The following is a 27730-nucleotide window of genomic DNA, read 5'->3' as shown; positions in this document are numbered from 1 at the left end:
GCCACAGGGTCACACAAGTACAGACTGAGCTCAAATCCAAAACATCTGGAACATGAAATATAAATACAACAAAAAGTTTTTTTTTAAAGAACCAGTCATCCAAGACGGTGTGCTCAGTCAACTGGCAGCTAGCATGATTCGATTTTACCTTTCCACTATTAATCTATTACATTAATGCTACAAGTGTGAATGTACAGCTCAGAGGATCAAATAATAAGAGGCACATTTAAGAAACCATTTTTATTAACTGTCTGACATCTCTGATTTAAAAAAGCCCCCAATACATTCTTACATTAAATTAGAAAAATGTAATGTTAATACATAGCAAAGAAATAGTCTTCCCATGTTTCTTTAATCATAAAACATTCAAAACATTTTTTTAAAGATGACTTCTATATTTTAAGACTCGGGGGAAAAGGATTTTTATTTCAGTCATGAAACATTAAAATGTACTAAAACAAGGTTCAACAGGCTTGGCAAACTGTATCACATCCTGGGAAATAAAAAAGACAATTGGTTGATTTTCATGAAACAAGAGGAGGGGAAAACACTGTGCTGGTTGGTTAAATATTATGTGAGTGCTGTTTTGATTTGTAGGGACACTAGTCTGCCTCAGGCTTTACTGCAAAAAGCCTCATGTCAGCCAGTAACTGTTAGGTCAAGTGCAACTATTCTTAGCACTCAGAGTGTCCCGATGAAAACTACTTCAGAGAACTCAAAATAAATGGCTTTCCCATCACTCAGCCTTCCTAAACGGGAAGGTAGTCCATACCAGGGCACATGCTCATTTAAAGGCAATATAGAGAAGCTGGTTAACCTGGAGAGCTGGTCTTTGCACCATGAAGGGAAAAAACAGAGCACCTATAGAAAACCACTGGAGAGAACAAATAGACTCCACACAGACAGAGCCTGATCTGAACCCAAGACGGCCCTCCCATTTTACTCCAGCACTTTTATCATTGTTTTATCTTTTTTACACAAGACTAAAAATCAGAATCCTGCAGTCTTGCAAGAAATAAAACGTTTCTTTTTTTTACAGCAGTACAGAAATCCCCAGTGTGCTGAAGTCCCACTTCATTTAAAACAACTTCCAAATGACACTCTGCAAAAATGTAAAAAAAAAAAAAAAGAATCAGGTATGTAGAGAAAGAACAATAAGGACTCATTCATTAATGAACTTTTTTTTATTCCAGAAAAGCCTATGCTTGACGAAGCCCTGTGAGAACTTGTCAATGAGTACGTCTTTAATCCATCTACAACAGAACACGTCACTATGGCAGGGTACGCTGGTAATCACTCCTGAATATTTCTTCCCATCCATGTGGCCAGCTGCCTGTTTTGTGTCATTTAACTCCCAACAATGTAAAAGTTCCTGCCACTATTCACCAAAAAACGTTTTGCCACAGCTCTCTGGCATGCCTGTACCACAGTCTCCAGGTTGAAGGCAAGTAAACATGTTGATGAGATGTTAAGAAAATGCCTTTCTTGGATCTGATCCAAACTTCTTTAAAAACCCATGTGAAAAACCCTTATAAACAACTTGTAAAAAAAAGTTTACTTCAAGTAGGAAAGCCAGAGGTTAATTAGATACTGTCCTAACTCCCTGATGCTCTAACAGTGTCGACAACCGGAGTTTTCCATAGGCTGTAAAGAATTTTAGAATGAAGCAGAGCAACACAGACTTTGTTCTGGGGCCCAGATGAGCATAAGGATTATTTTGTGATCAGTTGCCACTGCCTCTGCAGTGTCTGATGGACTGACTTTAAAGGAAAGGACATTAAAGAAAACAAGATGCATCAACTGGAAAAAGAAGGAACACTCTGCAGCAGCCCTTAACATCAACTGAAGATATGGCAAATTTATTCAAAACAACTCTAGAAAAAAAGCACATCGCTCCTTAGCTTGGTATTTAAGTAAACATTCACGAATAAAGGAAGGGTAGAACAGTGATGCTTAAAGATAGCTTTCTGCTCTCACCAGAATTTGTTCTAAGGGGTTTAACACCCTGTATGAAAACCATATGGCCAGTGCTTTCATGATGTACACATGAAGTTTTTTGCAACACATACAGTTGCAAAAACATGTATACTGCAATGTACATGTATACTGCAATTATCTCTCCAGATTACAAGATGTGCATCCTCATACTTTTAAAGTTGACAAAATAGGGAAAGGAGCTAGGAAATGGAACCATTTATAAAATCGGTCTAAAATGAAAACTTTACAGGCACATTGCTGTTTTTTTGTAGTTTTAAGCACCTCCCTGTTAAATATCCTGCAACTGGTCTTTTGTGATATTCCCTACGACAGCACCAGACAGGACTGTTTTTTCTCTGTCTGGTACTGTCTCTGGAACAGTAGATGCAGCGCTTTCTACCCTCCACCTCACACTCCTGCTCTTTACCTCCCTCCTTCACACAGTGAGAAAAAAGAACTCCCTGATTTCTGCCTGAGCCACGCTACCTCTCACCAAAAAGCTGTGCCCTCTGCAAGTGCAGACCATTTCCTGATGACTACTGCTTGCAAAAACTATCACTATCATCACCACCAAGAATTAATCATCAACGCTAATAATTCTTTGCATGTACTGCATATAGCGCTTTCCATGTCAGGGATATTAAACTGACCGACATGCAGGATGGGTCCCAGCGCACCACCCCCTGAAGGGGGGCACCCACCTGGGTCAAGCACACCAGCCGGCCCAAGAGGCAGAACATGGGTGGAAAATCGAGAAATCGGATCTTCTAACTGCAAGAAGATTGAACATTAGGAAGGCCAGATTAAGACCCTTTTTCTCATATCAGATATAAAACATATATATATATATCACAATAAAAAAAACAAGATATCAAATCTCAAAGCTGTAAACGAGCAATTTGCAACAGCAGTGACAATTACCTGGACTGCTTACTTCTGCTTTTGCGCCTGTCTCTCTGCTAGCTGCGTCCAATACCCGCAGCTTTGACATTAAGCCACAGTTTCAAAGCACGTTTCCTGCCCACTCTGTTTTTTTTTGTGTTTTTTTTTTTTTTTTTAATGCCAGCATACGCAAGTTCAAATGTAGACAACAGACCACTGCCTGATCCCGGGAGCAGACAAGGGCAGGCTGGAGGGGGAGAAATATTTCAATTAAGCTGCACTACTGTGAAGAGATGCTGCCAACTGTCTGTGGTGGAAAGCAAAGAAGTCAACAACTCCAGTCCCTAAAATAAACGACCACGGGCCCCGTGTCTGTCATGCATTCCAGTAACAAAAACATTAAGCATAATAACTTTCCAGAAAATTAAAACAAGATGAATTACAACAGCTGCTAATGCATTTCACTATTCAGAGCTTCACAATCTTTACTTAAGCGCAATGACTGCACTTTCGGCCTGATGAATTACAGTAGCTATTTACACAAACTTAGTCTTCTCATAATGTTTTCTGCGTGTAAATCATTCATGATGGTGGCAGCACACATACTGTAAACCGCAATACAGTTATCATCAACTGACTGTTTTTTTTTGGTCATCTCCATGCTTTTGTTTTTTTCCCCCATCCACTTGGATAATGTACAGGCTAGTCACAGGAATGTAATCTCCCTTCAGTAAGAATTTCAAACATATGCACATAAAAATAAAGACATACTCTGCACAAAGTAGACTGTAATTTTGTACCCAGCAGTATTAATAGAAAATAATCCATTTTATCTGCTACAAAGAAAACCACACATTGATGCAAAGCTAGATTATGGTTTAAAGATGCTACACCTTTTATTGATTAAATATCAAACAAAAAATTCTGCAGAAACCAGATCCCACCCAACTTCTATAGATTCAACGCTGCACTGAGTCTTAGATAATATTCCATTTTGTGGACTGAGAAATTCAGGATAATGCAATTGGTAAGAGAGACTTATCGCAGCACCTAATCTGAATCCTTAGATCAATTCATTTAATAATGCATTAAGAGTGGAATGCTGACCGGCATTGTTGGAAATCTCTCGGAATCTCTGAGAAATGAGTAGGAAAAAAACAACAATGTAGTTCTGGCCTTTTTTTTTTAGCTATTCTGGAACTAATGGTTATTTCCCCGTATTATACCCTCCCAGACAGGATTTAGAAATTGTCAATTAAGTAGTCCCGCCACTGTTACCTCTCCACTAGAGCAGGGACAACAAGGACACGCGCACACACACTCCTTCGTGACACCAGGCGTGAGGCAGCACCAACGAGAGGAGAAGATCCTTCTCTCTCCGACAACGCTGAGAGCTCAGGGGCATGCTGCACAGTCCCAGGGCTCACTGTTGTATGGCGGGCTGAAGGTCCTCTGGCCAAGTCAAACCCACCCAGCCTCAAGAGCGCCTGACCCAACTCCACGCCACCACTGCGGGAATCCTACCTACTGTATAGTCTGCCAATATGAACCAGGTACAGTATCAAACCAGCAATTAGTGTGGAGCTCAGCCCAAACCCCTCATGAGCACCTTTACTGGCTGGGCCTCAAGAGTCCCATCGAAGTGTGATTTCATGACTTCACAACGCAGTGCAGACACTGCACTGTACAATTCCCTCCAAACAACACACAGGCTCAGGCCTGTGTAATATCAATACTTGTTAAAGCAGCCTCCATCACTATTAAAAAAAAATCTCACGAAGGCCACAGTAAGTCTTTTCCAGTGCTCTTCTGAATTCGCAGAGGAAACTACCTTGGAGGTATGATCTTAATTTAATGTCTAAGTATAGATAATGTGATAGAGCTTGAAAATGTCATGATTAGTCAACTAAAACTGCACACAGGATTAAGACTATTTTCATGTTTCATTGGCATGATGATTACAAAAGAGAAGGTATTTCACTGTACATCGTTGGCTACTTTTATCTTTAGTTGAAAGATTTTTCACTGCTGTTAAATAAGAAATATTACACTGTAGTGAATTTAGCTTGAAAAAAATACACAAGACTTAAGTTTTAAATGTCACAGATTCTCAATGTCCACAGCACTACAAGCCAGTGACAACCCTCATTTAGAAGTAAGCAGCTGCATTAAAAAGTGGCTTTTAATTTCAGCACATGACGGATTTCAATGCATGGGCTAAAAAAATGTATAATGATCTTACAAAAGGGGCATCCTTTAAGAGGCTTACCACTACCATGAAAATTTGTATTTATGGAGATTATTTGATCATATGAAAAGTCTGACAATTTTCAGCCAGTTGAACTGGAGTGCCAGAGCTGAGGTCAGAAAACAAGGCCAAAAAGATTCACCGTAAAATCTCTTTTAGTCGTGCTGCTCCTTATGCGATTATTTTTCAAGTCGTCACTTTGTTTTCCAGAAAAAGCAGCACATTCTGCAGGGATCTGTGCATAAAACCATTTCTGCCCACAGTAACTATAAATCACGATCTACAAGATATTGACTGACTCGGCTCACTTTTGAGTTTAACTCATTAACATTTGCATTTATAATAAAATAAAGCAGTTAAACAGAAATACGCTGTTTTAGCTTAAACAGTGAAAGCAAACAGAATAAAGTAATTCTCAGATTCAGGTTCCCATGAAGATGAACTACTTCTAAAAAATAGATTATCAGAAATAATTACAGTATTTTAACATGGGAAAATTAAAAAATAAAACATTAAAAAATGTTTTCATTTAAACACATTTCTGACTTTTTTTTTTACTTTGCCAGCCTCTTACAAAATTGGGAAGGCTTTCCAACGAGACTGCTGGAGGTCCACCCCTGCACCCTCTGTTCAGCCTCCCAGACAGACCTCTTGAACTGACACATGTCACCTTCCAGGATGTCACCCTTCTGATTCTGAAGTAATCAGGACACAATCTGTCAAGTAAGTCACACTCCCCTACTCGAGATTTGAGCAAGATGTGCTCTTGGCCTTCGCCGACCAATCAGCTAGAGGGCTGTGACTGAAAAAAAGTGTTTATACAGAATTTCAGATCTCTCTCTCTTACAAATTAAGTTACTCATGTCTCCCTCTGCTCTGAAAGATCTCTGAGTTCTGCCTACAACTGTTTGGGGAGTGCTACGATTATAAATCTGTTGCAAACAGAAAAATTCAACCTGTGCAACAATTTTTCTCCTCATATATATTTCATAAATCAAAGAATTTATGGGAGAACAAAATGCTTTACAAAAAGGAGTTACAGACCATTCTCTCTATGAAGCAAGTATCCTGTTGAAAAGGATTTAAACCTTTATGATAAAGTTATATCAATACTGAACTTCAAAAGAGAAAGCAACACTAAACTTGTATTACATCATTTTTAAATTATTTTTTAGCTTAGGAAACTGATTTCAGATAATTTGGGAGTTCATAAAATTTTATTTCGCCCTTGTGTATAAATCTAGAAAAATGTAATCTTTCTTTGGAAGAGACATTAGCAAGCAGGCTTGTGTGTTCAGTTTTTGATTGGTAAAACGTTCACTTTCTGAATGCAAATTAATTCCTGTTAAAATGATGTTAATTAACACAGACTTCTGTGATATTCTCACATAACAACCAATCAGAGAAACACAGTGGGTTCTCACTAATGCATTATCATCATGTGTTAATCAACCTTAGCACCAGTGCAATCTGACATTAAAATGCAGCCATATGACCTTTGAATACAGCCAAAAAGCCAATGCTCTCTCTCCACATGTATATGGCATTAAGAGCCATTTGAAAATTGTAATAGTCCATGCACATGTTCAGATATACTAATACTGACTAAGATCTTTTACTGCAGCCTAATGCTTATTATTCCAATACAATCTTCTTTTCTTTTCTTATTCATCCCCCTTTAAATGAATGTGTTTCTAAAATGTATACACTGGGAAACAGTACGAATTCATCAGACCTCCTTCTAAGGGGGGAAACCGAATGACAGGGTTATCGTGTTATAGATTATAAAATACTTCTTTCATTTAAATGGACGGCACATTTTTAAATTTTTCTTCTCCTTTTATCGTAGACATGTCATATCCGAGATAAATCGGCAAGATTAAACAGAAACAAAAAACCTGATATAATGTTGTTTCTGGATTAATCCTGCAGGATAGATCATCATCACGATTACCTTTGGCATTCTTTGTGCACACAGCTCCACTCTGCACATGAAAAGCCTGCTAATGCCGATGCCTTTAGCTGGGCTATTGAATGATCTACCACTATTCAATATTTAATCCCACAATTGAGGCTGCTAAAAGGATACAGTGAAGTAACAAGATGAATGAATTCTGACCTCAAACTTGCTAAAAGACAACCTAAACAATTTATCTTTGTGACCTCTGCTGCAGGCGCAGTTGTAACCTGTGTCTCCTGCCCCTCCTCAGCTACTGCTCTGATCAATGCTACAAAAGCACGGACCCCCCCCGCCCCCTCCTCCCTGACAAACGCCTGGATATGGTCGACAGTAATAAAAGATGCAGTAATTCAGGTTAATATCAGGCCTAAGTAAGAGCATGGTAAAGAGGAAATTACATCTGCCCATTGATCCTGAAGTATGGGCACTGTAATGAACTACAAACCAAAATAGTAATATTGACCGATTTTCATAACGTAGGTGAAACTATATAACAGTCGAAGCTGAACACCCCTTATCTCTTTTGAGTTGCTGCCTTCATACGAGAACTAAAAAATGTTATCTAGCCAAGCCAGCAAGATGAATATGTGCATCTTTGCAAAAATGTGGCGATACCTGTCGACAGTGGACTATGTAATAACTCTGGAATAATCGTGGTAATCATGGCAGGAGCCTACGGGAATTATAGGCCTACAAAGACCAATCCGATAAAGATGACTGGTCATTTGATCTGCTGGCCACATCCTGTAAGACCATTGACCCATCCTTCTGGTCAACTCTCAAAATAATTTCATAATTCCCTATTATATTAATTATATTTGTGCACGGGATAACGTGTCAGGAGGTGCCATGGGGTTGTGGTTATTTTGCAAAAAATGCTCCTTATATAAAACAACGTCTCAATTGTGTCTCTTAAAGGTCAAATGCAGAACAAAAAAACGGTACATCAGTTTGGTTACCAATGATCTCTGCATGTACTGTAGCTCTCTATATATAGTATGGATGTAGGGAATACAATTGGCCTGTTTACAAAAACCAGAATGATTTTCCAGAACACCATACAATAATTACATGTCATATACTGTACCGCACTTGAATCTGTATTTATAGAAAAACAGCTGATGTGTGCACATACATGAAATCACTTTAGGAAATGAAATTAAATATCCCTTCTAGAAGTTACACGTACTGATTCTGACACCCATATTTTTCTCTACTAGGTACATAGGTCATTGGAACTTATGAGTTTGGGCTCTCCATTTTTATTTTATTTCAGAGAAATACAATTTTTTTTTATCCCTTTCAGCAGAAAGCAATACACCTCAACTATTCCTCTGAAGAGAGCTTTCAACCTCTGTGAAAATCCTGAGACCTGCATTTAATGTCCTTTTAAAGAACGAATTATGGTAATTCGGCATATTCAACATATTGTTGAAATCTGTCACAATAAAAGAGACCGTTTCAGCAAACAAAAAATAAAAGGATCAAAGAGATGCTTGTGATGATTCAGTAAATTTACCTGGTATGTATACTGTGTAAAATGAAAAGGCAAAGCTTTATTGTGCTATATGACAATGTAATTAGTCTCAACAGCTTTGCAACAGGAGGAACGGCACAGATTGTTAACAAACCTGAAGTAGCAATTCTAATTTGAAGGGAGTGATTTCCTGGAGGCACATGCACACGGGTAGAGTGGTATCAGCGCAAGTCTCAGGAGTGCCTGGCCACCCGCTACCTGACCGCGCTTTTCTTTCGTCAAGGTTTTTTTTTTTTTTACAACCGTGGAACTTAACAACAGCCTATGGATAAAGCCCACAGGAAATGTAGCAGTTAATAAATTATTAAACTCGTCTTTTTGAGAACATCAGCGGCGGGCACTACAAAGGCTTGCCGTGTCCTGTCGAATCCGGGAGCATCTGTGAAGCTCAGAAGGAAGAGTCATCCGAGCCTCAGAGCAGCTGGCCCGGCACGTCCGCCGAGCCACAGGGGACCACCCCGCCAAAGCCTGGCCTCTTCCGCAAGAGCAGCACCAGCACAGGGCGAGAGGCAGAAAACTGGAGGGGCGGGGCATGGTCTGTCGCTGTCCTAAGAACACTTCTGCAGCTCCTCGACCTTTCCTCCACTTCCTCACCTCCACTTCACCAGGCCCGTTCTCCCAACACAAGATAAGAAAACTCTCATCTCCCCCAAGGCCTCATCCACCACCAAACATTCTCAACAGCTCAGGTTTTGCGCTGAAACATCAAAACAATCCCCTAATTTTTGCAAGCTTTCAAGAAACCATGTATGTAAATTTAACAGCTCCTGCAATATGTTAGCAGCCACAGAGAACCCTCCAGAGAAGAAGAATATTCTTAATATTATGCGACTGGCTCCATTTCTCTGTATTCACAAGGGAAGCAGAAAAGAAAAGGACAAACCCCTTCACTGAGGTAATGTTATTAAGGGTGCCAGTCTTTTTTATTAGTCTGAATGTAAAACCTAGAACTGCTAAGGTCAGAATGTAGAGGTAGAACTGACAACTAAAAGGCATTTTCTGACTCAAAGGCATAAAACCACAAGCGTCTACAAATGTGCCTGGTTAGCATTCTCATTTCATCTGAAGTCCACAAATCTGCTTTGTAGTACCAGAAAAAAGGAAAGAAAGGATGATATTAGAATAAAGTACCAGTAGGGTACATTTGAATGAAACTTCACCTTGTTGTTACATGTAGAAACACATTTCAAAGTTGGGAAATTGACAGCACTGTGAACAACCACCTGTAGTCAAAATTGGGGGGGCCGATCTGAAGTCCCATACGAACTGACATAAATACATTTTCATTTAAATTAAAAGATGCAAAACCAGGAACAGAAGTAACAAGTTTAAAGCAGCACGATAAGACTCATTGTCATAGACATCACTGATAATTACAACATGCATATTTAAAGAGACAGACACAGAGGTAGCAGCTTCAATCAGATCCAACTTGAAGCTTTCCACAGAAATCACATGACCTTACTGGGAGTCTGGCTAAAATAAGATCTGTGCAGTGAAGGATGTAATTCTAATGAAGTCTTGTGGCCCTAAATGCAAATGTGACAGAACTGAGACCAAATAGGTTTTGAAGACTGTATTTCAAAGTACCAACCAATGGAAAGGGTGTTTGAAGTTTAAAAATAGCCTTATTGCTGATATAAAAATGTAAGCTGAAGCTGAGATCTTAACAGACTTACCCAAACTTTACACCTAAGATCTGACCCTAACCAGAACCAGATACTACTGCATATCTAAAGGACAATACACACAACAAATCCAGCAAGCTCCTCGCCATTCTCTAGCTACTGTTACAGAGTACCCTACAGTTCCCAGATAACAAAATAACACATGAATGAAAAAGGCTATAAAATACTGGATGGTTGATTTCTTTACCGCTGAACACTGTACTCACTCCAGAAAGTTTAACATTATGTAACATTATGCTATTATTTAAATTGTATCCTTGGTTTCTTTTAAATTGTTGCTTTTTTAAATGCTCTGTAACTACTAGATGAGAGCTGTGCTGCAGTCCCATTGCTTGGGCAATTGCTCAGACCGTTAAGCATCCCCTATTAGAGCATTATTAAAGGAGTTACAAGTATAGGTCATTCAACAATAAAACCCCAGGTGACCCAAAAAATTTCAACTGACCTCTACATCTGAAACACTCCCATAAGTCACCTCGAAGCATGCTTTCATCAGCTAAACTTTACAGCTTTGTAATTCAATTATATTCAAGCAAGGTAATTAAATAGAGAGAGGCGCGAGGCAATTCATAAGGGTAAACATCCAAAAAATACCCAAGATGTAGTAATGATACATGTCTTTAGTGCCCGTGCAGCTGGCTCTGGCCAGCCCACATTTAGGATCAGCGAATTCAGTGGGACGCTGATCTCTGCTTCCCCTCCCCTCATTATTCCTCAAAGTTTAGCATGAATTCAGTTCGGGCTGAATGGTTTGTGCCCAATCTGAAATCTCCAACTGTGTCTTTCTATCCGGGCTTGCAGCCCGGTGCTCACACGGGGAGGATGAGGAAATACAGACAGGCTCCTCTGACTCACACATTCATCCCCTCTGCGGCGGCTCACAGGAGGCTCAGTGCCGACTGCCGGAGAGGGGCCCCCCTCTCCAACCTGAGGGCAGCTGCGAGGCTCTTTCCCGGGGAGCTGAGGGAACTCTGGCCCAGTAATCCCAAGCCCAGCTGAACTGATTCTGGCGCCCCCCTGTAGCGCAACACCCATTCACACGCAGCCAGCCACTTCGCCCAGGATCCCCAGCAATATCAACGTGAAGCGCATGACAGAGGCGTCTCTAGCTCCATGAAGACATGGGGGAAAATGCCAGTGTCCTGCAGTTCTAGCTTGGTCGTTTTGAGCGACACGAAGAAGTGGCTTGCAATGCAGATATGGACGAGCCTGACCCAACGGCTGGAAAACCAAAAGTTTGTTTACATACACGGTGCCAATTGTATGGCCCTACAAATTCGTTTCCATTTTTAATTATGAAGATACTTATGCTAACACTGTTCTATCTACATTAGCATGCTAAGACCAATCAGCACACCTTTGTTTAATTAGGGCACTGTCAGCCACTACCCAACAGATGCTTTACATTTTCCCAGTTAATATCTGCGTGAGAAAGCAGGGAATATGTGCTCTACTTTAATATTACAGGGACTGTTATTACTCACATCGTTTTGGTCAGTTGTGGATGCTTGTAAGTATTTAGGGTAGGTCTAGGCTTGTGAGTAGTTTTTCCCTGCAAAACCATAAAACACACAAATTAAGCTTGGTGGCAGTTCTTTCAGTTATGTCTCTGTTCCCCAAGACAGAGCTTTTCAATTTACATCACTGCCTTTACATCAACAGTATATACAGTATCTATTCAAGATCCAGATCGAGACTCATTTCTTTAATCAGTTTCCAACTCATGTCTAAAAGCGCCATATGAATCTGTATTATTTTCCACTAGGGCCCATTTTTGTCTCAACACTCCCTGTTATACGGTACACCTAGTTCAACTTTACACACATTACGTTACAAAACAAAAAAATGTTCTAAACCTTTCTGCATTGAGCCTGATTGAATCAACAAACCGACATCCTCCCATTAGTTCAAATCTATCATTTTCTAACTGGAAAAAAAAAATCTAAAGTAATTAAAGTCAAACATTTGCCTAATCACTTTAGTCCTTAACTGGAATGCTTAGTACATAAACTATGCAAGAGAAAAAGAATGAAATGTACCCAAGATTCTCTGGAATGATAAACTGTGATTTGTAATGATTCCAAAGTGTCTTCAAATATATCACAGATGGCTTTCGGCTTGTTCTTAAACCCATCACTAAATCATCCTTTTATTTATTCTTTTCGTTCACTATAAAGCATTAAAGATAAAGTAATCAAAAAAGGAGGAGGTTTTGCTACATTTATTTTATTTGGATGATCACCAGAATTAACCCCCTTATGACATTTGATGCTAAAATGAGCAATCTTTAAAAAATAAACTTAAAAACCTACATCTCTAGCAAGTCATGTACTCGTGTATACTTGTTCATGATATTTCGGAACATAAGAATTGTTACGAACAAGAGGAGGCCATTAGACCCACGTAGCATATTTGATAGTAATTAACTGATACAGTGATCTCAGACGTTTGTTGTAGTAGCTTCAATACCATTTAGTCGATAATCTTAGCTGTTTATTTAGATCTATATCCTAAGAAAAGACAGTGACAGCAGTTCTGTTTATAGGGTCACACATCACAAATTATTCTCAGAATGTAGCAAGGTTGTTTTAAACAATTTAATACATTTCTTAAAATACTGTTGGAAAAACAGGGTGTATTTCTTTTAACGCTCGTTTCGATCAGAAATGAAAACAAAAATCTAACCATGCTTACCTCATTTTAACCAGAACTTCTGCAAGCTGAGCTGGATGGTGTATACAGCACATTCTTTGGCCAGTGCCTTCTACCGTGCCAACTGTGTAAAGTGGTTTGGGGCTCATTCTAGTGGCACATTAGGTAAACTACAATTGCTCTGAAACCAATCTTCTCACGGTTCCCATTACAGGCTTTTTATGTACAACCAGAGACTTACACAAGCATTTCACTGGCCGTCTATCAGACAGAGTATCTGGTGCTTTTATTCAAGGCCAGCTCTGGACTGGTTCCTAAATGGATGGTTCACAGATTCCACTTCTTCGATGCCCCTTATTAATAACATATAAGAAATCAAACTGATATTGAACACAGTCTGCTGGGAACTCTACTTTTGCCCAGGAAGGTGCATGAGGATTTGGCTTCCCGTAACACTACTATTTTAATCAGAAAAGCAAATGAAACGCATCTCTAGGCCTACTGAGAGAACACTAAGAACAAAATAACTTACTGTTGCAGAATATGCCTGACTGGAGGGGCACTTTCCCTGTATCACTTCAAAAAGTATTTGCATACCATGTTTTAAGGTTTAACATATCACACAGGATAAACCTAGGGTAAAACTTTGATTGCTGGGAATACGTGTCCATGAGTTTTTAAGCAATGGATAAGATGCAAACACGGATATTTGGCCTATAAGCAAGTGCTTCAAAAAAGACTATTTTTTTGTGGAAGTATTGTTTCAGCATTAAGGAAAATACACTGGTGATCGAAACCCAGGTCGGAGCAACAAATGTATAAATCTAAAACCTCGTAGACACACATTTAGAGAAAATAACAGTGGTGGCACAATCTACTTTTGTGGTGGGCACAGCAACTTTTAAGTGCACTCATTTCTTAATAGCTTAGTGTGACTTTCTGACCTTTCTCTGTGGTTCAGGTTGCAAGGAGTGTCGACAGAGCTGAGCCAGCCCCGCGCAAAACCCGAAGGTCCCCCAGGCTGCTGTATCTCACAGGTTGGTCTGTGTTTCTTTGTAAACATCGACATTGTTGCTCCTGATGGGGGCAAGCAGCATCCGGAGATAAGATATCCACCCGAACAAAGAGGGTGAGATTGATGTCACAGTGGGAAGTTGGCCTGCTTAAGAAAACACTCTTCACCTGAGTTTGCCCCACTCGCAGCAGTCACTTTATACAAATGCTAAGGGACTCTTATTAAGTGATACATTCACATTATAATTATGATTGTTGTTGTAGTAAAGTGCCACACAAGGTTTCCTTTCTTTTTTACCAATTACGTTTTCTGCCATTTCTCATGTGCTTATTCTTACTGACAATACAGAGCCTTTGTATTCCCTATGCTTTGTTCACAAAATCAGTAATTCGTTATAAATCCATATTTCAGTGATGCCTGCCTGATTGTACAGTAATTCTAGTCCCTGGGTCTCCCATTAAGTGTAAAAACACAATATGTACTGAAAGATCCAAAATATACTTTCTTGATAATTCATTTTTATATACTGGTGATTTAATTAGACCCTTGGCTATCAGGTTAGAATGGGACTATGACTTCCATTCTTGTTTCATGATGACTGGCTGTCGAACTTCATAGTGCCATTTCAGGGATTTCTCAAACAGCAAACAAATTAATACATTCCGCTCAGACTAGGTAAAATTACATTTATTTTCTGAAAACATACTTATTGTTGCACGTTCACAAAAACTGCTTGCCTGTATAGAACCTGGAAGAATTCAAGTCATAATATGACGCACTCAACCAGTTCACAAAATAAACCAATTATTTTTAACGACCATAAAATATTTCCTCACCAGTGCTGTGATGAACAAAAGTAACAGAAATAGCACTAATGAAAAGAAGGAAGGCAAATGTTAATTGCACAATCTGTTTGATTTTGCTGTTTAGCTTATGAACTTGGAGTGTTGTCAAGCCCTGTGCAATGGTTTTCAATTTCTCAGACTAAAACTGCTGTTTTCTCAAAATGAAAAATGAACCGCAGACTCATACAGACAGCTGCCATTTGATGAATGCCATAGAACCAGCAAGAATTTAGCCAAGTTTCCAAAACTTTTATTACAGTCCACCACTGTAGGCCTACATTATACATTATTCAAAACATTTCTACTAAGGCACCACATTTTTAAAGAAAAAAGATTACTTAATAACTCACTGCACATTGTAATTATCAGTTGCAAACCTCTTTGTGTGTCAGGCAGTGGCAGAAACTTGTAACAGGTTTTATATCAAATGGTGAAAGCCACTGACCACTACTCTGCTTCTCAGTGTAAGGATTAAATAAGTATTATATATTTAGAACATACAAAACACAGCTTTTTGTTTCACCATAAAACACAGTTGTGTCTGCAAGACAATTAAGGCTTGAACTATTCACCAATGATTAATTGGTTTCTACAGATAGAGAAGTAACCCTCAGATTAGGAACATGTGAAGAATGTTATTTTATCAGTGGTTCTAAGTATACACTCTCAGAAAAGTGTGGTAAAAGTAATGTAATGAGATAGAAGCTGCAGCTATCCTCAGTGTGATAAACTACACTAGCAGTAAGGATATTCTATTTTAGTGATCGCCGATGAAGAAAAACGAGACATCTCACCAGCATAAAGAAACTTTTTAATTAAACATAAAAAGTCTTGGAACATAAAATTCTATATCCTCATTATCCGGTCAAACTGACACACCCTTATTCATCACTTATTAAATGAACATCAAACACCTTCAAAGTATCCTCCTTGCCTTGGGAATGCTCAACAAGTTGTATAACTAGCAGAAAATTCATACATTTTGCAAGCACTTGGAATTCCACTGTCATCAATGTTTCATGGTTTATTGATTTTGTGGAGCTTCTATCCATTGCACAGTTCAGCATATCTGCTATAATTGGGAGCTGAACAAACGTGATGCTTCAGTGTAATTTACCAAAAGAATTTAGAGTAGATTATAACACATGTACAGATTCCACTTCAACTTTGTCGGGGCAGGGTTATGAGGTTTCCCTCCATCTTTGCGTGCACAGGTGAGAACTTCTTCCACGTCAACGTTGCTCTCTTTGAATGAACGAACGTCGTCATGGTACCACTGCTGGGTCATATCCTAGCCCAGTCCCTAAACCACAAACATCACCGGACACCTAACGACACAAACAAAACAACAACAAAAAATCCAGAAAACTCACGGTGCAGACTGTCATGCCAGGTCCATAACAAGAACAGGGAACAAACTAACAGACAAGGGTCAGTGGTGTCTTCTTCACAATACGCTCGCTGGTTTGAACCTCAAGCATTATCTCAACATACGCTTAGGCAGTATTGTAAAACAAACATGATTCTTTCAAACCTGTGAAGCTACTGATTTATGTCCAATCTCTTTGCCTGCATATACTGTATATACTGTGTACACACTATTACTCATGGTTCACAAGTTTCATTTCTTCTCCATTCTCTTATCACCCCTTTATTGATCATTGATGAAAAACAGGAAGACATTTACTTTTGGCATTAAACCACTGGTCAACCTTTCATTAAAATTAATATTTGGTTATGATTCACTTTTTGCATTTAAGAATGAAACATATAACATCTATGATGAGATACACAGATAAGTAATTTTCACATTGTGGCAGAATGTTTGCATGTGAGAAAGATACATTTATGTTCCTCCTTCAACCTCTCATGTCATTAAAATGAAACACAGACAACTGAGTGGCTCAACAGGTACAAGATCCAGTTAATTTAATCACTTCAGGTTTCTTGGCAATTTGCATTACCCACAAGCTGCTGATTGACTCAGGTCTCAGATATATATTTTTTTGTCTGGAAACAGTATATTTACCCTCTGGTCTTTTTATTTTTTGCCAAACATTAATGTGGGAATATCTACCTTACATTACATTATTAACTAACCAAACACGTAGGCTGCAAGAAACTCACCATTTTAAATACTGTAGCACTTGTTAAAAAAAAGTAATGGCAGCACAAGAATTTGAAATCTAGGTTAAGCCACTTGCATGTATACATTATATGTATACTGTATGTACAGTATATATGTATATACTCTTCATAATACAGTAAATATACATACATGTTAACCTTGTTCCTTGCTATTGTGTATTATAAATGTAACTGATTTCTGGTTGCCATTTTCCGATCAATCCAACATAAAATGAATCTTGAAGTACATGCACTCTTACAATATTAAATGGTTTATTTCAAGTTCTATATTTTGGTTCTAAGAAATGGTGATGACATTTTTAAGTTACTCAATTTAAGGCTCAATAGATGTCAGATGTGACTACATGTTTTTAGATTAATATCTAATTTTCTATAACAAATTACTGCCTGACACTGATCACCAAGGACAACTTGTTAAACAGCTGGTTAAGCTCAGAAGATATTTATAGGATTTTATATTATTAGTGGCACATATTTCTTCATCCAATTAAGAAGCAACACTTAGTCTTAGTGTAACTAACTTTACAGAACAAATATTGCTATAAAAGGACAGTGAAGTATTCTAATCAAACCATTTTCAAAAGGGAAAAAAGCTACCATTTACCTTTCTGCTAATTAACTCAATAATTTTAGCAATTTAGTGAGTTTTAATTGAGTGTTCTGGGTTTGAACTACCCTGAAACTCCTGGACAATCCATTACATCTGTCTGCACCTCCTGCTGTATACACAACTATTCCTGGTAATGCCTTGTTATTATACAGTGAGCAAATAAGCAAGATTCCTTTTGTGTCTCAAGGACAATATTCTTTGAATACCAGCCTTTTGATTTGTAGGCTGACCTGACACTATACTATTTCTGTTCTGTTTCTATTTGTCTGACACCTGATACTACTACTTCTTACCAGCACGACGATATTGGTAACAGTGGATAAGTGGTAACAGTACAAAACTTAAATCGTTTCAGCACTTGACCTCAGCACGTTTTTCTAATAGCTTTGGGATGTACATTCACCATGAGGCCATGAGCCTTTTCTTTCATTTTCTACATTGAGTAATAAAAATGTAGGAAGCACACAGCAACATACAGTGAAGTGATAAGCGAAGATAAGGAAATGAATTCGAAATACCATTAAATGCATTCTTGATTTAACTAATACAAAAACCAATGGATAACAAATCTATTCATTGTGACTGACGGGATACATCGCAGTCCTGAGATTTGTTCAAACGAAATGCGTAAGGAAGCGCAATATGAAACATAACTGGAGCATATGAATCCAATCTTAAGTGTCAAGTCAATAAAAAAAAGAACGAACAGGATTTTGGCATCTCGAGTGCATCTGACAGGAGGCCCCTACAAACAAGATGTTCCGTCTCAGCAGGCATGATCCTTACGCATGTATCATATATTTCGATAATTAAAAAAAAATCTGGGTAGATAAAAGTCACAGTAGGGAATCCCGCTAACAAGACCCCAATCGACTGCAGCCCCCCAGACATATATGAAAAGACTCCAAAGGAATCAGTCACTGGGGGGTTTTAAACAGGTCAGCACACAGCGGCGTACCTTTGAAATGAGTGATTCAGAGGCATCGGAGATGACAAGGAGCAGGCGTCACACACACTGGAAGAACATGGCTGAGAGTGGCAGTGGCAATGCCGTGCCATCGCATTTCGTTTCCATTCTGTAGAAGGTCTTGAGCTCTATCCCAATTCTAACAGCAACACCAACGTTACCACTGCTGTTCCTTCTCTCACTAATAACAACAAAAGCAAGACACAGACCAACTTGCCACGGGAAAGCTCCTTCGGGCTGTGAGTAATTCGGTTTTTAATTGCTGTGATCCTTAAACACAACTATGTTGAAACAGGTCCATGTGGGTTAAGCACTTTTCTCTGATTCTCTGCTAATTTGTTCCCCAAACAGAACAGAAATTTTCCACTTGTTCTGTCAAGAGTGTTGCTGAGAGTCTGGACAACGGAGAAATAGTACGGGGAAAAATATGTGCAATAAGCCTCCTTATCTCCAATATGCTCAAAAGGCACACCCTCCCTTTGTGCCAGGTTCACTTGAATCTCGCATGTACACAAAGCTACCCTGGCCTGGGATGACCCCCATTTACTGTCTCCGTTGCTGGAATTTAAGGCTGAGAACTGACTGCCAAAAACACTTTACATGTGATTTACATCAGTGTGTAATGTTCTCCAGTAAATTAAGCAAATGCTTCCAGTGTGCCTCCCCCTTGAATAATTCTTAATGGCTGAGTTTGACAGCAAGAAATAACATATTCGGTCTTAGACAAGGACTGTTTTAAATAAGCCAGGCTTTCCAAACATAATTTCTTCTTCTGCTTTGATGTTAGTATTACACTGTGCAGCGCCAATGGTGCGGTCATATGAACAGTGTTTAACTGTAGGTTGAACGGCATAGATACTGGAAACAATAAGTCGTTCACAAACTTTACCCTGAAAGTGCAGAACTTTTCAGAATGTTGTTGCTGCAGTTAGACTGATTTGTGTTCTCCACAGAAAACAAAAACTAACACATGGGAACAGCAAAGCACTCATTTCATATGGCTAATTTCACAAAAATCTATTCTTAACAAAAGTAAGCTGATTATCTCTTGCATAAAATCGATGCATTTGATGGGGCCACAAATAACGATTAACTGTGAAGAAAGCTCCTGGTTGCTGTTGCTCCCAGCTCAATGAAAGCTGCTACGAGAGAGATAAAGGACTGATTCAGCCAGTCACCTAGTTCTACAAAAATCAATGACTTTCTACAACTATGTATTAAGAGAGGAAAAGTGGTTCAGATAGAATTGTTTATAACTGGATGGAATATTTTAGAAGGCTTAAATTAGCAGTAATCTCTAGTAAAACCAAGCATTTCATGCTCCATTTTTACCCAGCACAGTACTGATGCCCAAATAAATGACAATGTATTTTATTAAATGAAACTAAAAACCAGTAATGAGGAGTTGAAAATATGCAATAACAATCTTTTGTTAGATAATTAACAATATTCCTTTGTATTAAAAAAACTAAACTCTCTAAGGACACTTCAGTTTCAAAGCACCTGAAATTTAGTATTTTTAATATATTCCTCAAATCATAATTACAACAAATAAGAATAGCAAATTCAGCAAATTTATTCCCTCAAAATCATTAATTAACACAAAACAACAGTAGTCCTACTGCTTTTTTCAAGGTCTGAAATAAATTAAAGCACTCATCAGTTTTGATGCCTGCTTATCTTACAGGACTAATGAAAAACAAGCAAACCCTTCTTCTAAATTCTCCTGGTATGGCAAATGTTAAATTCCTTCAACATTTTTCTTTTACTTTTTGTACTTTCCCCGAGTATGAGCAGCTTACCGGACAGCTAAATATTAATTAACAAAATATGAATTGTAATTAATAAAATATTAATTATAATCTTAGATTACATCTCAGTTTCTTCAACAAATTTCTCAGTATATTAAACATTTCTTTTTTTTTATATATTTTTGAAGTAAAGAGTTCTCCCTCCTGGTATTACATCAAAAGTTGCAAAGAGCACTTCTTCACAAAAATTCTCTGCAAAAGGGATAAATTAGTGTGTATTTATAACTCACGGATTGGCACGACCTCAACCTGTCAAAAATGCACCTGGATGTGCAAGCAGAATGGGAATGATGACAAACAGGTTGTAACATTTAATTATTAGCAACTGTGATTATCAAAACTGTTTTCCTTCATTAATAATGACACTATCACATTTGTTTCCCCAAAAATATTCCTCACAAAGTAGTAAATGCGAAACTATTAAAAGTTCTAAGTAAGTTGTTTTAATTGACCTGTAGATATTCACTTCCTTTAAACATGTGTCTGACTTAATCAAACCTTTCTGGGAGTTTTTTTCCTCCTTTTACAATTGTTGCCTTTGATCACTTCAATATGAGAAATATTTTTTAAAAAGGGACACAATGAAACACAAATCTCTGTTGCCGTTGGCTGGAAGCTGCACAGAAACAACTCTCGACAACAAGCGAAGTCTTTCATAGACGTGAGACTTCAAAACCCATTCCAGAAGGTGAGAACTAAAAAAACAGCCCTTCTGAATAACAGCACCATTTATAGCCTAGACACCAGTATCATTCTTCACCCCAAAGCCCTGTTAGTTCCACATACTTTTTAAGCAATATTTCAATCGCCACACACCATTCCTCTGTTTCAAGCACAATGAGATTTTGCACTTCAAACCACTGAACCCTGGTAATCAACCACTGTATACACTCATTCGTCCGTCTCAACATACGGAAATTTCCTGCTGAAATCGTGAACTGCAGCTTACAAAGATATCTTTGATTATAATCACTCGAGCCCAAGAGAAATCTTTATTAAAATTTGCTGTGGGCCCCTATAGAGAATAACAGGTGACACAGTTCTATATGGATCTTGCCTTTGTGCTTCGGACTGAAGACGTCAAAACCTCATTAATCCCCTAACGGTGGCTGCACCTTTTAAACCTTGTCTGTCAACATCAACTTGAGGAAAAGGAAGGCCTACAATCATGGTCCTCTCCTTTTCAGTGCGACAGAAAAGAGCACTTAAGAGATTATTTCTTTTCATACACACGCAGCATTACAGACCTCGCACACATAGCCTAACAACTTAAAAATAAATATCGATTCATTTGCAATTACCACGTTCAAGGAAGTGACATCTGGGCAATTGAAATCCTACACAAGTGCCAAGGAAGCTAGAACAGGATTAAGAGATAAAAAAGAGAAACTGACTCACCATTCTCACTGTCGGACTTATTTTCATGTTCTGTGTCAGTCAGGGTAAGGGCCGAATTGGAGCGACTTGACAGGCACGAGCTTCTCCCCGACTTGACCCCTCTGCCCCAAAGCCGCATGGCATGCTCTGGAGACATCACTCCTTCGTTTTCGGTGTCAACGTCTGACCCTGCGCCGACAGAGTAGCCACGATGGGGAAGCCCCATCTCGGCACAAAAGGCCAGGCCCCTTCGAGTTGCCGGTTCACAAATCCCCAGTTGCCTGAGGGTAAAATTCTGCCCTGTATGAATAAAAACAAACAGCAAAAAAAAAAAACAGGATATTTTTTTAAACCTCCTGTGCTCAGCCAGATGGTTAAATTGACTTTTTCTTCCCCAAGATCTCACCTGCGGTGTGCTTGTCAGGGCCTCCATGTGTTCTACCTAAGTGCGTCCTTTTGTTTCAACTATGGTAGACCCTTCCCAACACAGGCAGCACTCAGGTCGGTTTTGTTAGCTCCTTAAGTGACTATCACGTCCTCTCAGGTGTTAGATAAATAAAGTTTGACAGGTAAATGGGCTTGGGGAACATTCTTCTTCATGAGTGTTAAACAATGAAAAGATCCCTTGCTTTAGAACCAGTAGAAAATTGATAGGCCTTCTTTTTTTAAGGATTAACTCAGCTCAGCCGAACCCAAAGGCTAAGACCTTGTTTCTGTAAACAGCATTCCTCATTGGTGACTCTTTGCTGAGGTGAAGAGAGGAGCTTTAAGAGACACAGACACCATAACAATAACTACACAAAGCTTTGATAATTGTCGTAGGTCCTACAATGTTCAAAGCAACTGTCACTTCAATTTGTACTCGGTAGATTGGAATAATGTTTGTATAAACTGTTCTTTAACACTTCAGTGATAATATTCTGGGATATAAAACAACTTCAATACATAGAATAAAGAAAGCATCAATAGCTCCAATTAGCAAACGTATATCATAATGACCAAATACTGAAAAGCTCCGTTACTGGATATAACAGATATTACATGCAGTCATCTGAAACATTAAGGCATTTATTTGAAAAAAAAAATGACTTTCATTATTCAGCATTTCACCTTGTACAAGCAGCCGTAAATCTATCAGCGTGCTACATATTTACACAGAATGACGTTAAATCAACTGATGAAACAGAACTTACTGTGAAACCGAATGAAGTCTTATTCATATTTTAATATTTTCTGCCTCTTTTCATCTTACAATCAGTGAAGTCTTAAACATACTAGTATGTCATTCTGCAGATTGTTCCATTTACAGCTGCAATGCCTGAACCAAAATTAATTTAATCGATATCAATTTATATACATATATCTGCTGTATTTAGAACTTGATCTTGATCCAAACTCATAGATGTTCACTCTTTGTGTAATTCAAGAATGCTGGTAGCATAGCTCAAATGTTTAAGATTAGCCAATTATAATTTTGTGTGCTATATAATAACAGCAGTGTGCATTTGTACACATAGAATACTGTGACGTACTGTATACTGTACATACACACCCAAAATAACCGTGATAATGCATAATGCTGGGTTTCTTCTCAAAGCAACATAATGCTCAGAATTAAGTGAGGTCAGAAAAAAGTTAAAAATCCCTCGGAGGATGAGCTACTGTATATGCCCCAACTATTAGTGAGAATTAGCCCATCTTCTTTGACATGTTTCAAACCAGTGGTATCGATACACTCAATCCCTCAAAGAGTAGCTCTGAGTTGTATAAACCCAATTGTAATTATCTTTTACATGTCACATACTAAAGCTTCTGTTGAAAGATATTTCTTAATTTTTCATTCTTTCTCTGGTATTTTAAGAAAAAAATTCTAAAAGATTAAACAGATTGGGCCCGATTTCTTCGCTGCAGAATGAGCTGTTCTGTGCTTTTAGATTTTTTTTGATTTGCAGCACAAGCAAAACATTTCCTGATATACAGATTATACAGACAGGAAAAATGGATGAGAATTAAAAAAAAAACTTACATTGGATTTAGAATCCTTAGAAAAGATTTGGTAGCATTATAAAAACAATCATTATTTTTATGATCTACAGTAGATATCTAATAAACAGAAATAAACACATACTAAAAGTATGTTTTTTTTTCACAATATTTTGTGACATTTAAAAATTAATTGTATAATTGCATCAGTGTGTAAAATATGAAGAAATTTTAAGGATAGGGTTTGGTATGAATTTATAAATTAATACAAAAGCACAGGTTAAATGCATGCAAAACAAAATGATAACATTTCTTTGAAAATCACTGCTTAAAACAGTTGAGGACAGACATTGTAGGTGCCATTTCTGTGATGGTAGATGTTGACTACATTACCTTTGAAGGTATCAGATGCAGAATCTTTTAAAGTGCCTGGATTAAACTGTCATAAAGTCCAGTTTGTAACACTAACACATTCTCCAAAGCAAAAAAAAAAACCTTAATTCAAACCACCAGTCATTAATCCCAGTTACAATAGCACAATCAGCAATGTGGTATTTTTACATGTAAATGATTTAAAACACTATCCAATTAACAAAACCCTCCAGTGCATTTTCTTACCCTGTGTTAAAAAATGCTCATTATATTTTGACATTCTTATAAAAAGAATTGTAATAATTTAACATCCTTCTTAATTTTTTGTTTGCCCCTTTTTACTTTCAAAGGATTGTTATAGTTATGGCTATGATGTCTTACTTGAATTGTACTGTATACAGTACATTTGATTTAAAAGAAATAAGAAATAATAGCCAAAATGTTTAAATAAGAGGTTTAAAGAATACATATACAGTATGTAAACTCTGCTTTAAAATGACGGTTTCAGTTCATTTTCTTGGCATATTCAAACTGACTTCATGTGGGTAAGTCTTCTTTGAAATATGTAATCAATTTCATTAAAAATATTTTTATGTAACATCTGCAGTTTGTAACATAATGTATTCTGATTGGAGGCAAATGCTATTTCAAAATTAATTGATTCTTTAAACATTAAGTCATGTGCACAAGACTCTCCCGTTTCAAATATAAATTAGGATTACTACTGTGTTTTTTTTTACATATTTAGAGTAAACACTCATACATAGGAGGCAATCTTTATAAACAAAGAAGGAACACACAATGTAACAACAAAAGCATGTGAAATGAAAGACATTAGTGTGAAACTCTTTTACAGTAAATTTATCAAATTAATTGTATAACCACTGTGGCCATTTAAATGGGGTTTAAATATTGTACTTTAAAAATTTTCAAGTAGAGAAAGATTTCAACATTAGCTATATTTTCTTCCAGAAAACAAGTGTCAACACTACATATGACTCATTTAAAAAATGTGTCCTAAGTATTGCATTGTTAAAGTTCTATAAATTCCAAAACAAATTTAAATTAAACCTTAAATAGCTAATTGAATAAAAGAGAAGTTTAAAAATAAGGTTGGCTCAAAGATGTCAAACTGCAACTGACTATATTAAAATGAGTTTACCTTGAGAAATTAAAAAAAAAGAATAAGGTTCCAGAATAAGTTCAAAAGGAAAATGTAGGTAAACTTGATACTACTTTATCAATTGAAGTAGCAATAATTAGTAGTATAGAAGTTGGCAATGAGCATGACAATTCTGAACAGTTTTATATTAAAAAAAATAATACTTCAACAACTTTGTAAAATGTTTTTTCCAAGGCACACATCTTCCTTAGCAGGAACTGAGAAGTAAAAAAAGAACTGACTCACTTCAGATGACATGCAATTACCCTACAATAAGATAGTGACTACTGTTTAATTAAAATTCTATTAATTTTAAATGAACACCAATTAACATACAACTTTTTTTCATAAGATAATTATGTAATTATACTTTTTTGATCAAATATTTATTGAGTGCTAATTGGAGCTTTTGAACAATCAATAAATCAGTAACAAACTAAAATCAACTCTCTTACTATATATAAAGTATGTTCTAACAAATTATTCCCTGACATTTTATTCATAACACTATTAACTTCGAATGCATAGCTGATACATTTCAGTATTTAATAAAAGCAGATAATTACATAATCCCATTATCTGTTATTTACTCATTAAATGTTAATTGAAGCCAGTTAAGTGTTTATTAATCATGTCCTTAATTTTTTAGACATTTTCTCAAGGTAATTTAGCTGTATTTCAGGATCTCAACCAATGACCATTTGTAAATATCAACATTTTTTAGTTTTTTTTTTCATATTTGGCAATATTCAGTTTAAAAATAAATACTTGCATATTGAACATGTGTTCATAGCTAGAGAAAGCTTAAGCTGTGTCTTTTTGAATACCCTGCTTAAGGAGGGTGCTTCATTTTATGATGCTCTGCTTAAATAAACATTCATTGTTATTTAAAAAAGCAGTTTTGTTTTAAATATCTGATGGGGTCTCTGTCTCATTAACAACCTAATTAAAAAGAAAATGTTTATATTATAATTAACCTGAAAAGAGACAGTTATTTTATTGATCTGAAGGAGCAAGACTCTCTTCTCAACAAGAAGAAATGAGGGGGGGTGGGAAAAACCTGCAAAAATAAAGCCAGAGATGGTCTGGTAGTGATCACAGTTGACTAATGAGGACACACAGCCACCAATTAAAATAAAACTAACTTCTACTGACCTTGCCTGGTATATTCATCTGCTTCCCTGTGAACCATTTCCTTCACTCTGTTTCCATACAGCAGCCTCGAGGAGTCATGATCGAAAGCCTTGAGAGTCTCACTTGAGCTGTAGGATTTTTGGGTAGGCACTCTGCACTCCTCGCTATCCACAGAGGAGCTGGTGTAGCGGCGTTCTTTGTCTCGTCTGCTCTTTGTCAGCGAGCAATAAGGCCTGCGCTCTTTCACATCCATACTTGAAGCATTCTGTGTCCAAAGCAGTCTAGCTCACTGGAAACTCCACCCCGCATTCAGCTTAGGTCTACCTGGTCAAATAGAAAGCAGACAGCGGTCAGATAAGACTAATCTGGACACTTAATCTTCAAGGATTCACAAATCCCCACAGAGTCCTATGAGCAAGTATTTGCATGCACGAACTCTTGATTTAGAGGGAGGGTTTTGAAAATGAGAAATCTTAATTGATTGCTACCCTCATCTGCTGTATATATAATTATTTGCCCACATCCATTAAACAGCGTTCTGAAACAAATCAAAGTATCAGGCGAGAAAAGAAAAACTTTCATTAACTGCTGCCAGCAAGAATTAATAAAATCTACCTATGATGTCCTGGGAACAAAATGCATTAAACCAGAAAGCAGAGTAGTAAATGTTAAGGAGCCCTAGGGTGCTTTTCACATGTTTATTAGTAAAACTTTCTCTTTTTCTAATTCTGGGCTCTGATAATGGCGTTACTGTAATTCCTGTCTTTATTCTGCAGGTCTTGCAGTCAGCGTGTTTACTTCAGTTCAACAGACTCGGCCCCTTTTCAAACATCATCTTTAAAGCATCACAATATTTTGATAAAGCTTCCTGCGCGAGTATTATTCCTCCCACACCAGAGAAGCAGAGCAGGAGGACTAAAGCACATGATTTAGAAGATAATTCAGATTTCAAAAGTCTTTTTTCCCCTTTGATAGATTTCTATTTTAACAAAATCGTTTTTTTTACAAAGCTGACACATACTATTGCCAAACTACCATGATTTAAAATTGGATAGTCTGTCTTCAGTTAACAAAATAAAACTTCATTTCTGTCTTGTTATTTTGCATTTATATATAAAACTCTAGCTGCTCTGAATGTTTCAGTTTCTACATATAGTATGAGATCTGTTTTGAATGGCACATCATACAGTTGAATTTCTTAATCCACACATTTGTGGGATAGTAAATCAGACTGCATTTTGGAAATTCCCCTTTTCACCACTGTTTTGTCATGAAGGAAACAACCTTTTTTTCCTTTCTGTCTGGCCCAAAATAACATATATACAGAAAGAGAACTAATTCATGTTCTCAAATAGGCAATGG

The 27730-nt window shown here is 37.5% G+C and overlaps 1 protein-coding gene across 19 annotated transcripts in view; it reads right to left on the bottom strand.

Annotated features, from left to right (window-relative positions):
- LOC102698543 (teneurin-3) overlaps window positions 1–27730 on the bottom strand; it is a 285608-nt gene that overhangs the window by 170134 nt on the left and 87744 nt on the right. For 18 of the 19 annotated variants that reach the window (XM_069192922.1, XM_069192926.1, XM_015345614.2 and 15 more), the window contains 2 exons: window positions 26390–26692; window positions 21739–22017 (listed from right to left, as the gene is read on the bottom strand). In XM_069192922.1, coding sequence (XP_069049023.1) covers window positions 21739–22017; window positions 26390–26621 — 511 coding nt within the window. In that variant the 5' untranslated portion in view covers window positions 26622–26692. The remainder of the gene's footprint in view (window positions 1–21738; window positions 22018–26389; window positions 26693–27730) is intronic. The other variant, XM_069192928.1, reaches the window with a different exon arrangement.

The sequence above is a fragment of the Lepisosteus oculatus genome, chromosome 1, assembly GCF_040954835.1.
Source record: "Lepisosteus oculatus isolate fLepOcu1 chromosome 1, fLepOcu1.hap2, whole genome shotgun sequence".
NCBI classification, from domain to species: Eukaryota; Metazoa; Chordata; class Actinopteri; order Semionotiformes; family Lepisosteidae; genus Lepisosteus; species Lepisosteus oculatus.
This window is presented reverse-complemented; position numbering and strand designations above follow the sequence as displayed.